The following is a 14,781-nucleotide window of genomic DNA, read 5'->3' as shown; positions in this document are numbered from 1 at the left end:
CAGCCGCGAAGTGGTAGGCCACACAAGCTCACAGAACGGGACCACTGAGTGCTGTAGCACATAAAAATGGTCTTTCCTTGGTTGCAACACTCACTACTGATTTCCAAACTGCCTCTGGAAGCAACGCCAGCACAATAACTGTTTGTCGGGAGCTTCATGAAATGGGTTTCCATGGCCATGCAGCCGCACACAAGTCTAAGATCACCATGCACACTGCCATGCGTCGGCTGGAGTTGTGTAAAGCTAGCTGCCATTGGACTCTGGAGCAGTGGAAACACGTTCTCTGGAGTGATGAATCTTGCTTCACCATCTGGCAATCCGAAGGACGAATCTGGGTTTGGCGGATGCCAGGAGATCACTACCCGCCCGATCGCTACCTGCCAACTGTAAAGTTTGGTAGAGGAAGAATAATGGTCTGGGGCAGTTTTTCATGGTTCGGGCTAGGCCCCTTAGTTCCAGTGAAGGGAAATCTTAATGCTACAGCATAAAATTACATTCAAGAAGATTCTGTGCATCCAACTTTGTGGCAAGTTTGGGGAACGCCCTTTCCTGTTTCAGCATGACAATGCCCTGTGCACAAAGCGAGGTCCGTACAGAAATGGTTTGTCGAAGTAGGTGTGGAAGAACTTGACTGGCCTGCACAGAGCCCTGACCTCAACCCCATCGAACACCTTTGGGATGAATTGGAACGCCAACAGCGAGCCATGCCTTATCGCTTTAAGCAAGTCCCCGCAGCAATGTTCCATCTAGTGGATAGCTTTCCCAGAAGAGTGGAGGCTGTTATAGCAGCAAAGGGGGGACCAATTCCATATTAATGCCCATGATTTTGGAATGAGATATTCAACGAGCAGGTGTCCACATACTTTTGGTAATCTAGTGTACTCTAGATGTAAAAGGTTGTAGTAGTCAGCGTCTCCCACAAGAGGTAATCATTTCTCCTCTTCCTTTCATGTTGGAATGGTTGAACTGTCGTTCGAAAGTAGCTGGAGAAATCTGCAGGTGAAGACGTTCTTCCAAAATAAATCCTGTATGGACCGCCGTTTGGGTCTTTGCTTGACAAAAAAGATACACGTCAAATAACAAAATTATATTATAGAATGTTGTGTGTGCTGAATTTGCACGTTGTGTTAACAATAACACGTTGGTAAAATAAGGCTTTATTTGTTCGACCGAATGGGAAAACAATCAATGATCATTTGAAATAAGAGCAGGCTCAAAAATGTTTGCAAATATCTTTGATACAGATGTTATTAGAAACTCTAACTAGATACCCTCCTAGCTAGCACCAATGCAAGCAGCCTGAAAACAATGACCAGTAGAAACTGCAGTCATTTTCAATATTCTTAGTATTGATTTAGAAATCCTTGTGAGTAAGTATTAGTGTAACGGATGTGAAATGGCTAGCTAGTTAGCGGGTACGCGCTAATAGCGTTTCAATCAGTTACGTCACTTGCTCTGAAACCTAGAAGTAGTGGTTCCCCTTGCTCTGCAAGGGCCGCGGCTTTTGTGGAGCGATGGGTAACGATGCTTCGTGGGTGACTGTTGTTGATGTGTGCAGAAGGTCCCTGGTTCGCGCCCGGGTCGGTTAACAGTTATACTGTTACATTGATGCAGTTGACCCGGATCACTGGTTGCTGCGGAAAAGGAGGAGGTCGGGGCGAGGGGACGGTCTGAAGTTATACTGTTACATTAGCTAGGTAGCCACTTGTCCTCTTATTGAAATCGAACTTCAGTTCATGAAAATAACTAGCACGCCAGCTACTTAACCCTGTTGCCCAAAGCTAACGTTACAAGCAGCCAGATAGCTTCATCTGGCTAGTGAGGCTTGACTGGACCGTGCTATGAAGCTAGCCACAATAACGACTAGCCACAATAGTGGAATTTGCGGTTCGACTTCAAAATAAAACTCCCTCTTTGAAAGTGACGCAAATGGTTACAATTGGTGGAATCATGCCATATTTAGACTAGATAAAGTTAAACAAGGTTGGAATGTGAAGAAATTACATGGGGTATAAGTCTACTTTGTTAGACCCACAGAACACAACTGTGAAGAGTTTACGCAAATTTAGCGTCATAACTCTTATTACAGGACTTTGGCTGTGGGAAATCACCTCCCCAGTCAGCCTTTTGTGTGTATTGACATTCATATTGCACTGTACAGCCTTACCTACGGATTTGGGATCAATTAAATGGGTTATCAGTCTGCTTAGTGTTACAGTTTAACTTTAGTCCGTCCCCTCGCCCCGGGCGTGAACCAGGGACTCTCTGCACACATCAACAACAGTCACCCATGAAGCATCGTTACCCATCGCTCCACGGCCCTTGCAGAGCAAGGGGAACCACTACTTCAAGGTCTCAAAGCGAGTGATGTAACCAATTGAAACGCTATTAGCGCGCACCACCGCTAACTAGCTAGCCATTTCACATCCGTTACACTCACCCCCCTTTTGACCTCCTCCTTTTCCGCAGCAACCAGTGATCCGGGTCAACAGCATCAATGTAACAGTATACCTTTATGGCGTCCCCTCGCCCCAGGCACGAACCAGGGACCCTCTGCACACATCAACAACGGTCGCCCACGAAGCATCGTTACCCATCGCTCCACAAAGGCCGCGGCCCTTGCAGAGCAAGGGGAACCACTACTTCAAGGTCTCAAAGCGAGTGATGTAACCAATTGAAACGCTATTAGCGCGCACCACCGCTAACTAGCTAGCCATTTCACATTCGTTACATTAGTACCCAAGTGCTTTTTTCCAAAGTCCTCCTCAGAGTTATCAGACTCCAAAACATCCACTTTGTATTGTTTTTCCTCTGGAAGTGTTCAGTGATACAATAAATGTGGCTCATTTCACAGTGGTTTCAAATTCTGTGGGTGTCACTGAGTAGACTGATACCCAATGTCATTGATCCACAATCTATAGGGAAGGCTGTACAGTGAAATAGGTATGCTAAACGAGGTTGGAATGTTGTTATATAAATTGCATGTTAAATAAATATATAAAATTGAATTCTAAAGTCTAATGCATCCATAGTGTGATTTCAACAGATTTTTCTCAATGTAACAAATTGTCTTTTGTTGAATTTATATGACACATTCCAACCTCGTTTAGCATGATCTATTCTATTATGGCACTATTTGCATCAAATTTACTGAGGCTTTTATTTTGAAGGCGAACCGCAAACGCAACTATTGTGGCTAATCCTTATTGTGTCTAGCTTCACATAGGTGTGTCCGACCACCATTAATCAGTCCGAGAGCTTGGGGGAGTGTGTCTGTTTTGAAGTGCAGCAGGTGCGCGAGACACAACTTTACCAGCATCATAGCATACGTATTGGTGAATCGCTGTGACATGAAATACGAGTGATGGTGTAATAACTACGTAAAACAATAATTTGTTAAATTACTATGTGACGTCTAGTCATATATAGGTCTTGATTGGTCAACAAGCTAATTTGGTACGTCAAATAGCGTTATTTGATGTGTATCATTTTTGACAGGCAATGACACAAATTGCGGTCCATAATCCTGTGACTGTGTGATGGCCAGGATGCGTTCTAAATTGTTCAATCTACTTAAGTATTGCTAGGACATTTTCCCTCGCAAATATATTTTTTAAACAGATTGAGAAATAACATGTCGATTGTCATTTAGATATTTTCAGAGTAGGTGTAGGCTTCTTTTCCGTTTGTAATTGTGCTTAACAAGTAACCTAATGTCTATTGGGTGGATACCATTTTGTTAGCGAACAAAAATAAGACAACGGGCATTGTGGAGATGTTATACACCATCCTAAAAAACAAGGAGTCACAAAATGTTAGATGATGGATGATTCCAAACGACGACCTCGAAATGTTTGCTTTACGCAACGTGCCTACATAGCAACGCTCGGCTCCGCCCATGTGAAATGGTTGGAAAAATTGACCAACCAAATTCTACTTTATCCATAATAACCAATAGCAAAATAACAGGGCGTGCCTCATTCGTTGTGGAAACTTTACCGGCTCGGGTGCAAAGTTTCAGCCGTCTGCAAATCAAAGTCTACGCTAACGTTTCTGAAATATACCCCCGTCTTCTAATTTTCCCAGTTGGCCGCTTTTGAGGAACCAACATCTTTTTTTTGCTGTATCTGGAATTGGAGTCGGTTGTAATCGTACGATAATGACGAATTTTTAGCGAGCATATACATATTTACAATACGTGATGGAATCCCATCATATGCTTCCAGTCTCGATTGACACGCTACAGATAGCTACCAGCATATTGTAAGCTAACTAGCTAGCTAACTCAGTTATCTAGCTAAACAAGTGACCAGCGGAGAAAAATGGCTTGTGAGCCTAATCGGGTGCGGCTACTATGCATGCTTTCATTGACATTTGTTTTTTTTATCGTGGAGGTAGTCGTCAGTCGGATCACGGCATCTTTGGCAATGCTGTCGGACTCCTTTCATATGCTATCGGATGTCATAGCGCTGGTTGTGGCTTTGGTGGCGGTGCGCTTCGCTGAGAAGACGCAATCGACAAATAAAAACACGTTCGGATGGATCCGGGCGGAGGTGATGGGGGCTCTCGTAAACGCAGTGTTCCTCACAGCTCTCTGTTTCACCATTATCTTGGAGGCCGTCGAGCGATTCACCAACCCACATGAAATCGAGAAACCCCATGTAGTAATCGGTGTGGGGGCCGCCGGGCTCCTGGTCAACCTCCTCGGGCTGTGCTTGTTCCACGGACACGCAGGTGGTGGACACGGGCACTCTCACGGAGGAGGCCATTCTCATGGAAATAAGAAAAACAAGAGGGGTAAAATATGCAAGTCAGAAAGACCGAATGGATCATCAGGAGAGGAGTCCAACAACCTGGTGGGAAGCCACAACAGCCCCCCTAATAGCGTGGACACCGAGAGACGTAGACATGGTAAGTTATGTAATTAATGATTTGTCTTTTACAGTAAGTAGCTATACTGTCAACATACTGTGTAGATGTAGCTACTGTACTTGTCTAGCTACGATCTTTTCACTCATAATTTGACCCTTTGGCGCCCGGTGATACTGATCTTTTTTTCACCTCGGGTTCATTGTTCTACAATGAATCATATCAAGACAGCTCTTCATTATGATATCAGATATGAAACAACCATACTAGCCTGTCAGGTTTTTTGTTTCATCGATTGAAATAAGATGTTATGTTATTGGGGAGTGGGGGCAAACAGAGCACCCACTCGCATAAGCTCACACTGACAGGGTTTTTATTCAAAGAATTGAAATTTGAAGGCCTACTCAATATGGAGTGGTCTTTAATCCAAAGCCGTCTCTGTGGTGTTCTCGTTAACCCTTTCATATGTTTGCCTTTGAGGAGAGACATTCAACACAGCCAGTCTCACATGGTCTTGGCTGGGTTTCTTCTGTATTGTAGATGGATCAATATCCACTACCATCTCAAAGGTGAAACTGGGCTAATGAGGGTCTCCTGACTTCGGCATCATCAGTATATCTATCATATGTTGTCAAATGGGCTCCTATAGCCTAAGCTATAGGAGCTATTTACCAGACAGACCAGTGGCTCACAAAGAGTAATGGTTGGGCAGAGGCACAATGACATCTGTCGTTTTTAATAGAAACAGTGATAAGGCTATATTCATTGTAATATTGGTAGGCATCAGTGACTGGTATCAGCAGTGACTTGAGACAGAACAATGTGGCCCATGACTATGCCTATTCTGCACACACCATTTTGAAATGCCTTTTGCAGAGGCCATGAGAGTGCACAAGAGACCCTTTAAATTGAATCTCTTATCTCAAGGAACTGCCACCATTCTTTTTGCCACTTCAGGAAAACAATTATTCCCATTTCTGGAGAAATATCCCCAGGTTCTGTCTCTATGCTTGTCTGTAAAATACACAATGCTTCATAAAACTGTGCAGCCCCTTTGCATGCTCACTGTAATATTACAAAGAATTTGAATCAAACTTATCTGGAAAATCTGACCTAGGGTCAGCCTGCAGATGTTTTACATGGTGGCAGACGTGTCATGACTTGTTACAAAACCAAAATTGTGAAAGTCCCAGCCATCCAGATTTTATCCCTCAAATTACATTGAGTATTTGAAGAGAACAGTCCAGGCTTTCAAATCGTGACCTTATTAGAAGACATTTAATCCGTATTGTCACTACTCGTGCTTCTACATCCATAACAGGAAGTTGTCTTCCGTCACAAAACCCACATATTATAAGTGGTTTATATACTACCAAAAAAATGGTTTATATAAATCCCAGTCAGAGGCCTTCAGTGAATCTTGTCACCAATTGTTTTATCATATTAGCAGGATATCATGGTGTAAACATGGCAATCCACCAGATTCAGATAATGACCATGATCTCCTGGCTGATACTAGGGTCTGTGAGCTGAGAGCTGCCCTCTGCCTCCTGTTGGGACAGAAAATAGTTAAACCAGGAGACTGTAAGTTTCCCCTCTACAATGGGCCTGTCAGGCTCTGCCAGTTTCAGTAAATGGATCCCATTTCTCCCTCCTCCATATGCACTGATCGCTGCAACCCGGCTATACATCATCTCAAGCAGTGACACGACCGAATTCCCCTGATTCAGCCACACCATTAGGCCCTGATGAATTACCCCTACGTCACTGAGTGGCGGGAGAGAGGCTATTAGCCTAGCGCTGGTTCTGGTGCCATTGGCCATTATGTAGCCGTATGAGTCGTAGCGTAGGTCTAGGCAATCAAGCTGTCTGCAGACATTAATTGAATTTCCTCAAGGTGTTAAGCAGGGGGAGTCTGTTGTGGTCGGTTAATTTACTGGCTACCACCACCACGCCGGGTGTAGTTCATTTACAGAATGGGAACTGGGAAGGTGATGTACTACGGCCTACATTCTTCTCTACGTTGAAGGAAATGGTTTTAATTAAAGCCTTAGCTTCTTATCAAGGTGTTTATCGCCTCGGGCAGCCGTAACTTACGGCACATCAACCATGTCCTCCAAAACCCCTGATGAAGTCATCAATCATTATGGTTTGATATGGTGGTCAGTAGTTGGATGAGGCAGCTAATAAACCGCAGCTGGATGTGAGTCATTCCAAATGTAGATTTCCAGTCATTCCTCGTCTTTGTAATTATCAGCATTTTCTTTTCTCCATCCCATTGATGCAAGAGTCTCTGCCATTCTGTATATCATCCTCTCAAATATGTTGTCGCTGTTCAAATACTAGAAATGCATCCTTTGTACCTTCCTTGAAGTAGTCTCAGATCTGAATTGGTTCTCATTGGGGATGGTGGTCAACTTGCTTTCACCTATCCAATCACTTATAGATCAATGCTGGTGGCCTAGTGGTTAGAGCGTTGGGCCAGTAACCGAAAGGTTGCTAGATCAAATCCCCGAGCTGACAAGGTAAAAATCTGTCATTCTTCCCCTGAACTAGGCAGTTAACTCACTGTTCCCCAGTAGGCCGTCATTGTAAATAAGAATTTGTTCTTAACTGACTTTCCTAGTTAAATGGGAAAAAATGATCTCAAAGAAACTAGGAAGGATGCATTTCTAACAGGGCTGTGCTTTTGCACAACCGCCCCCACCCTCCTTGACCTCTTTAACCCCTTGTCCCCCTCTTCTTCCTTCAGAGATTGTTCGCAACGACGGCGAGGTGCATATGAACGGCAGCGCCGCCTACGAGGACATGGACCACAGCCACGACGAGGCTTCACTCAACATGCGCGGCGTCTTCCTGCACGTGCTGGGCGACGCCCTGGGCTCTGTCATCGTGGTGGTCAATGCCCTTATCTTTACCTTTGTGTGGCGGCCGTGCCCGCCTGGCGAGACCTGCTTCAACCCATGCCACTCAACAGACCACCCGCACGTTAACCACACCCTGGTGGACCTGTCCATGGACGGCAACGGTTCTAGCTTTCAGCGGACCATGGTGGGGCCATGCTGGGTGCTCTACCTTGACCCCACGCTGTGCATCATCATGGTGGGTATCCTGCTCTACACCACCTACCCACTGCTCAAGGAGTCTGCGCTGATCCTCCTGCAGACGGTGCCCAAACAGATCGACATGCACCGCCTCAACGAGCGGCTGCTCTCGCTGGACGGCGTGCTGGCCATTCATGAGCTGCACATCTGGCAGCTGGCGGGCTCGCGCATCATCGCCACGGCGCACATCAAGTGCCACGACCCCACATCCTACATGGACGTGGCCAAGCGCATCAAGGACTTCTTCCACGACGAGGGCATCCACGCCACCACCATCCAGCCCGAGTTTGTCACGGTCAATTCCGAGTCAAGCGCCTCCCTCTGCGAGCTCTCCTGCCGGACGCAGTGTGCGCCCAAGTTGTGCTGTGGCGCTGCAGACAAGCAGGGTGTTGCTGGTACTGGTCCGGCAGGCGAGGGGAAGGTGCTGGGGGCGTCTGCAATGGAGGTGATCAGCGAAACCCCAGAGGGAGCAGCCGGAGATTCAGTTCTGGAGCAGGCGGCTTCTGCAGTCGTCCAGGTGGTCCCCCGGACCCCGGAGCCCGAGGTCATTATCACCCGAGAGGTGGAATCTTCTCTGTGAGACAGACCGGACACAGTTGGAAGAAGGATTGAATCACTACTAAAGTGGATGGAAGTTTTTAAAAAGTGCGGGCGAAGTTTACAGTGGGTTGTCGTGTGTACAGCGCGCTCTGATTCTGGAAACACTGGTAGGAAAATGGCTCCACTACCGCGGTCTTGTTCGAAGACACCCTTTGTCCCAGCCCTTAACCCTCCCACTGCCTACCCCCCCCTCCACTGCCAACCCCTCGCCACCTCCTCACCTCTGACCCCCTCAACCGCCATGGACGCGGCCTGGTCTGGCCTGCTGCATGTGTATCCTTCCCCACATTAGCGCCGTGTTGTGATGCGTCACTGTCATCCCATCCCTCCACGGTGTCTCTGTGCCAAAGCTTCTCGATAAAGGACAGAAGGGAGACTCCCCTCCAACAAGTACCATGAGCTAACACGACACCTGCAAGGCCAAGCACACCTGTCTACTCCGCAGGTCTTTTTGTTGATCTATGGACCTTTTCATTTATGCATTACTTTTTTATTTTTTGGGGATAAGCTTTGAACATACATTTTCTTAGCCTTGGCCAAAATTACAATTTTATTTAAGTTATTAGTAATTATCTATAATTTTCTCTGTAGATGCATTTATAATATTTAGTTTGGATGATAGATTTAATTTGTGAAATTTTTCTGAATATTTGACGAACCATCTATGCTGTAGACTTGTTTTTGGAGAAATGTTTTTTGTTGTTTTTTTATGAATTTTTCTCAGACTTTATTTCTGGCTTTGACTCTGTTTTAATGGCAGTTGTTAGTTGAAGGCAGACGCTGTGTAAAAACCTCACCACGCCTATAATTCAAATTGCTTTGAAATAGCACTGATTTACTGTTCGCGTAAGTACTGTAGGTTATCTTGTTTCAGCAAACTTTAGCGACCGTTTTATTCAACAACAAAATCGGATGCCTTGCAAGCCTGGGGGTCTATCACTGAAGAAAATGTGCACTACAAAATGCCAAACAATATTCTGTTTTAAATCTCTGCTGGAGAGCCATCGGATGGGTTGTTGAAATTCATACTAATATTCCTCATGAATGTGTTGGAAGGGACCTAGTCAAAATCCATCCTGAATGTTTTTACAGTGTCCAGAGTGCTTCTGCTGCAACTTTGCATGACCAAACTGAAGTGTGTTATTTCAGCCACAGAGCTTCAAAATGAGCTAACACTGCTATGAAACAGTAGCCCACTTCCTTGTTTTCTCAAGTAGCGAGAATAACTTTATAGATTAAATGAAATGTCACTGAATCTTTTCCTTTCTTTCTAGTGAATGGATTTGTGAGGCTTTTTGTGCCGATGTAGAGTCATCTTAGTGGCCTTTTCAAATGGGAAATCTGATGGAAGCAAATTCCCTCATTCATTATTATTATTAATATCAACACAAAGATATCATTTATATGTTGATTCAAGGATGCAGTTCAGATTTCCATTCAAAGTAAATGTGAATGCAATATAGAATAATTGTATTGGGAAATGTATTTTGACACATTCCTTTGTTTTGAAAATGTCTCGTTACTTTTATTGTCTTTTGAGACTCAAGCTCTCTGTGCAAATTGAGGTATGTGTCATTCGGATTTTAAATATGACATGTCTGCCGATGTGTTTTTGATATATTACAGTACCTGTCGAAATGTGTCATTGTGAACATTTTAAAATGGCTGTTTGGTACAGTTGTTAAACTGTTGTTTTGTGTAATTTAAAAAAAAGAAAAAGTTTTTAGATGTGGTTTCTTTGGACATTAGGTCTACCCTTAATCTCGCTCCCAGAAACCTCCGCCCAAATGTGCATCAAACTTGGCATTCGTTAGCCAGTACAGAAAGATTGGGAGAAACTCCCGGTGCATAGGCATTGCTTAATCCACCAACCAATCATCTCCCACAACACCTTCCCCGTATGCTAGCATGCCACAATCTTCTGAGTCGCTAAAATAAAATAATGACAAGTAAGGTCACTCCCATAGAATTCTATGGTCGATCCCACTAAGGCCGACTTTGAATTGTTTATGGAAGGCGATGCATTCATCTGAAATGGGTCTTCTGCATTTAACCCAGCCCTTCTGAATCATAGAGGTGCGGAGGGCTGCCTTAATCAACATCCACTTCATCGGTGCCAGCCTTACTGTTTACGTATCAGACTTGCACAATAGCCTGGGGAAGAGGTTAGTTCTACCCTTAAAGAGCGACTCCCCCTGAAAAGCAACTTCTCCTTATGAAAACGGCCTATGTGGCATCGTTGAGTCGGACACATTTATTGCAGTGTCAATTTGGTTTGACATTCAATATCCCTATGGGGCTAGTTAGGGACAATCAGTAAATGACACAATGTACACGGGCTATCCAGTGTCAAACCAACTTTGCCATGGTCGCACTCCAGCCGGCTGAAGATAATTGGCAAGTTTGTCTAGCACTAGCCTAGGCGACTTCAAGACCTGGTTAGACTTTGAAGTTATCTGGAAGTGTGAGTGACTGTAACTGTGTACTGTTTTGTCAGAGTGAATATAGAAATGCGTGCCACGTGCACACACACACACACACAAGACACCCACATGAACCCCTCCCCCCAATACAACTCTCGTTTGGCTTTAGTCATGGCCGCTACATTTCTTAATGACCAAGGCGAAAAAAACTTGGCCAAATCAGGAAGTTGAGCCCCCATTTAGTACATTCAAACTCATTGAACATCTGCGTTGATAATAATCCGTCAGACTTCTGTAGAAGGTAATGTCAACATGAGATATTTCACAATGATTATGACTAGTTGAGGAGCACCACTGGATGGCCATAATGCTTGAAATGCCATCTACATTCATAGTGACTCTACAGTACATTTGAAAAGGAATCTACTTTTGAAAGTTCATCTACAGTGGGAACAAACGTCATTGGTTCAGAGTTGGCCCGAGCGGTAGTTAGCAGCCAGACAGGGCAGTAAGTCATTAGCCCTTGGCCTAGCTCTGTAGCCCAGTGAAAAGCCCTCAGCCAGAGGGCCTTACGCACAGTAGTAGGCTCCTTGGGGAGCATTCCACACAGCCACACTGCTCTAGTCGTCTACACGGCATTCCAGCGTCTTGCCCCGCTCTCCTCTCTATTCCTTCCCTCGTTACCTATCCTTTTTAAACCAGACCGAACGCTGCCCTCGCCATTTTTTCACTTCACTTACGTTTGGGTGCCAGGCTACAGCCCATAGTTGTCAAGAAAATCATAGGGATTTTCTAAGGGTGCAGAGAGGTGGGGGGTTGGCATGTGGTGGGTCCCTATTATCTGTGTTTATGAAAAGTTTTTTTTCCTGTTGCACCTTTTACAATGGGGTATTGTATGCATTGAAAAGGCCGCTCAGACGGTAATTTGACAGAACCCTTTGTCGGAACATTGACTTGAATGGGGATACCGTTTCTATTGATTCTCTTTCTATGATTGTATGTTAACTTTGGCCATCAGTATAGGTGAAAGCTTACCTAGCATTAATGCTGCTGACTTGCTGGTTTAATCTGTTCAGACACCTTTCGGAGGATGGTTCCCTGATCTCCTTTTGAATACCTATAGTTACCTATTGACTAGGCTACCAATTAGTTTAGCTTTTGTTGCATATATTGACGATGTAGCCTGTGCTAGCGAGGATGAATCGTTTTAGCTTCAGCTTGACCGTTTCTAACCCCTGTGAACTTCGGTCCACTTGCTCTAGCCTTTTTTAGAGAGTATTCAATTCAGCCCTGGATGACGCCTCCTGTGTTCCCCCTCACCCCTCCCCAAACCCCCTTTTCCACCAACCCTCACTACACCCACCCCTCACCCAACCTAGCTGTAATCCATTGAACAAAGCCAGTGAGACAGATGGTCTACTCTGGTCATCCACGGACACAATGACCAGTCCTCCCATCCTCTCCCCATAGACCGCTGGGTGGAGCGACCCAGTGCAGCAGTGAGGCAGAGCCCAGTGGTCATCAGTGCAGCGGACAGTGGTGGAAAAAGTACCAAATTGCCATACTTGAGTAAGAGTAAAGATACCTTAATAGAAAATGACTCCAGTAAAAGTGAAAGTCTTTGGTTTTAAATATACGTAAGAATCAAAAGTAAATGTAATTGCTAAAATACAAGTATCGAAATTAAAAGTATAAATCATTTAAAATTCCGTACATTAAACAAATCAGACGCCCAGATTTTCATGTTCTTTTAATTTACACATAGCCAGTGGCACGCTCCAACACTCAGACTTACAAGCATTTGTGTTTAGTGAGTCTGCCAGATCATGTTCTCTTGATAAGTGTGTGAATTGGACCATTTTCCTGTCAAAAGTACATTTATTTTCTTCAGGAATGTGGTGAAGTAAAAGTTCTCAAATAATGATAGTAAAGTACAGATACCCCCAAAAACTACTTTAGTAGTACTTTTAAAGTATTTTTTCTTAAGTACTTTTACACCACTGGTAGCGGGTCTCCATTGTTGTTCCAGAGAGCTAGCTGTCATCACTGTCCCCTAACCCCCAGTCTTGCGTAGCCATACCTCCGAATCATGTTGTCACACCTACTTTGGAGGTCTGGAGAATTTTGTATTAGTCGAAACAGCTTGGATGGTCCGCTGGCATCCAGTGGCTACATTTTATTGGTTGTTATATTTCAAGAACCCTTCCCACGTGCCCGTAGAAGGGGTGCTGTGTGTTATGTTTGTCACTGTTTTCCGACTGGGTAGGACCATTTTGCTGAGTTGTTGCGTATGCTAGTCTGCAACATTGCAGAAAATGGAAGAAAACCTGTAGGAAAAACTGAATTCTGTTTTGCCAGAAGTGTGCTCTAGTCTATACACAAAATCGAGTCGATAAAGGCATTACAACTCCTTGGGGTTTTAATTACGATTTCCCGGCCATCCTCAAGCATTGTTGCTCCTGTGGCACTAATCTATTAGGCACCTTTGGAGCTCCGTCCATGCAAGGTATTTGATTGGTTTGACGTGTTACGAGGCATCACTTGTTTACACCGGGTTTCCACCTTGTTGGAGCTACCTTCTGCCATTTACTTCACCATGCTTTTCGATTAGGGTAGCCTGGTTCTCGACAAGGCTACCTAACCCTCCAGAGAGTAGATGAGCTCTACAGTGGTTTGAATGGGCCTGGCAGAATCCATCTTTAAGGGGAAGCGATGGTTGTGTTAAGTGGCTAGCTAGTACACTGCTGACCTCACAGTTTTAGGTGTGCTTTCTCCATAGAAAAACAAAATAAGAAGGGAACCGAAACTTCCATTTTGAAGTCATTGAAAGTTGGTTCTGAATCAGAAGGTTTAAGAAATAATAGTGTACAAAACATTGAAGACACCTGCTCTTTCCATGACATAGACTGAACAGGTGAATCCAGTTGAAAGCTATGATCTCTAATTGATATCACTTGTTAAATCTACTTCAATCAGTGTAGATAAAGGGGAGGAGACCGGTTAAATAAGGATTGTTAAGCCTTGAGACAATTGAGACATGGACTCTGTGTGCCATTGTGGGTGAATGGGCAAGACAAAATATTTAAGTGCCTTTGAACGGGGTATTGTAGTTGGTGCTAGGCGCACCGGGTTGGGCCAATGCAACGCTGCTGGGGTTTTCACGCTCAAAAGTTTAGTGTTATCAAGAACGTTCCACCACCCAAAGGACATCCAGCCAAGACACAAATGTGGGAAGCATCGGAGTCCACATGGACCAACATTCCTGTAGAACACTTTCGACACCTTGTAGAGTCCATGCCCCAATGAATTGAGGTTGTTCCTATAAATAGATTAAATCTAACTATAATTGAATGACTTTCTGTATTTGTAATAATAATGTCCACAGTGTAATAATGTCCCTTGGTGTATGGCACTGCGTCTGGGTGAGGGATCGGGTGAGATTGTCTGCAGCAAGTCGGTGTGATGATTGTCAGTTTGAATGTGGGATGCTTGGGAATGAGGATGTGCCATTGAATGTCCTAGAATGTCAGTGATATTGTCCAGCTAGTGAGAATAATCTGTGTTGGGAATGATCTAGGCTGGGAGGATATAGAGTGAAAGATGGGTAGAGATAAAAGCCTAGTGGGAAACTCGATTTCATTTAGGCAGGTCAACACCAAAGGATTATTAAAGAAAAAATAACTGCCCCATTAAACTGGATTATACCACAATGCAACCTGGTCTCGGAGCATTTCGTATTATTCTGTATGTAAATCTGAGACACTCCATTTAGTATGATCTGTTAC

The 14,781-nt window shown here is 44.4% G+C and overlaps 1 protein-coding gene across 1 annotated transcript; it reads left to right on the top strand.

Annotated features, from left to right (window-relative positions):
• Positions 1 to 3,974: 3,974 nt before the first annotated feature.
• Positions 3,975 to 8,694, top strand: LOC139583189 (proton-coupled zinc antiporter SLC30A1-like). Its single transcript, XM_071414017.1, has 2 exons — positions 3,975 to 4,911; positions 7,622 to 8,694. Exons 1-2 carry the CDS (start codon positions 4,323 to 4,325, stop codon positions 8,551 to 8,553), a joined length of 1,521 nt encoding a protein of 506 aa, XP_071270118.1. The 5' UTR covers positions 3,975 to 4,322; the 3' UTR covers positions 8,554 to 8,694.
• Positions 8,695 to 14,781: the final 6,087 nt, after the last annotated feature.

The sequence above is a fragment of the Salvelinus alpinus genome, chromosome 8, assembly GCF_045679555.1.
Source record: "Salvelinus alpinus chromosome 8, SLU_Salpinus.1, whole genome shotgun sequence".
Classification (NCBI taxonomy): Eukaryota; Metazoa; Chordata; class Actinopteri; order Salmoniformes; family Salmonidae; genus Salvelinus; species Salvelinus alpinus.
Note: the sequence above shows the minus strand (reverse complement) of the source record. Positions and strands in the feature narration are given on the sequence as shown.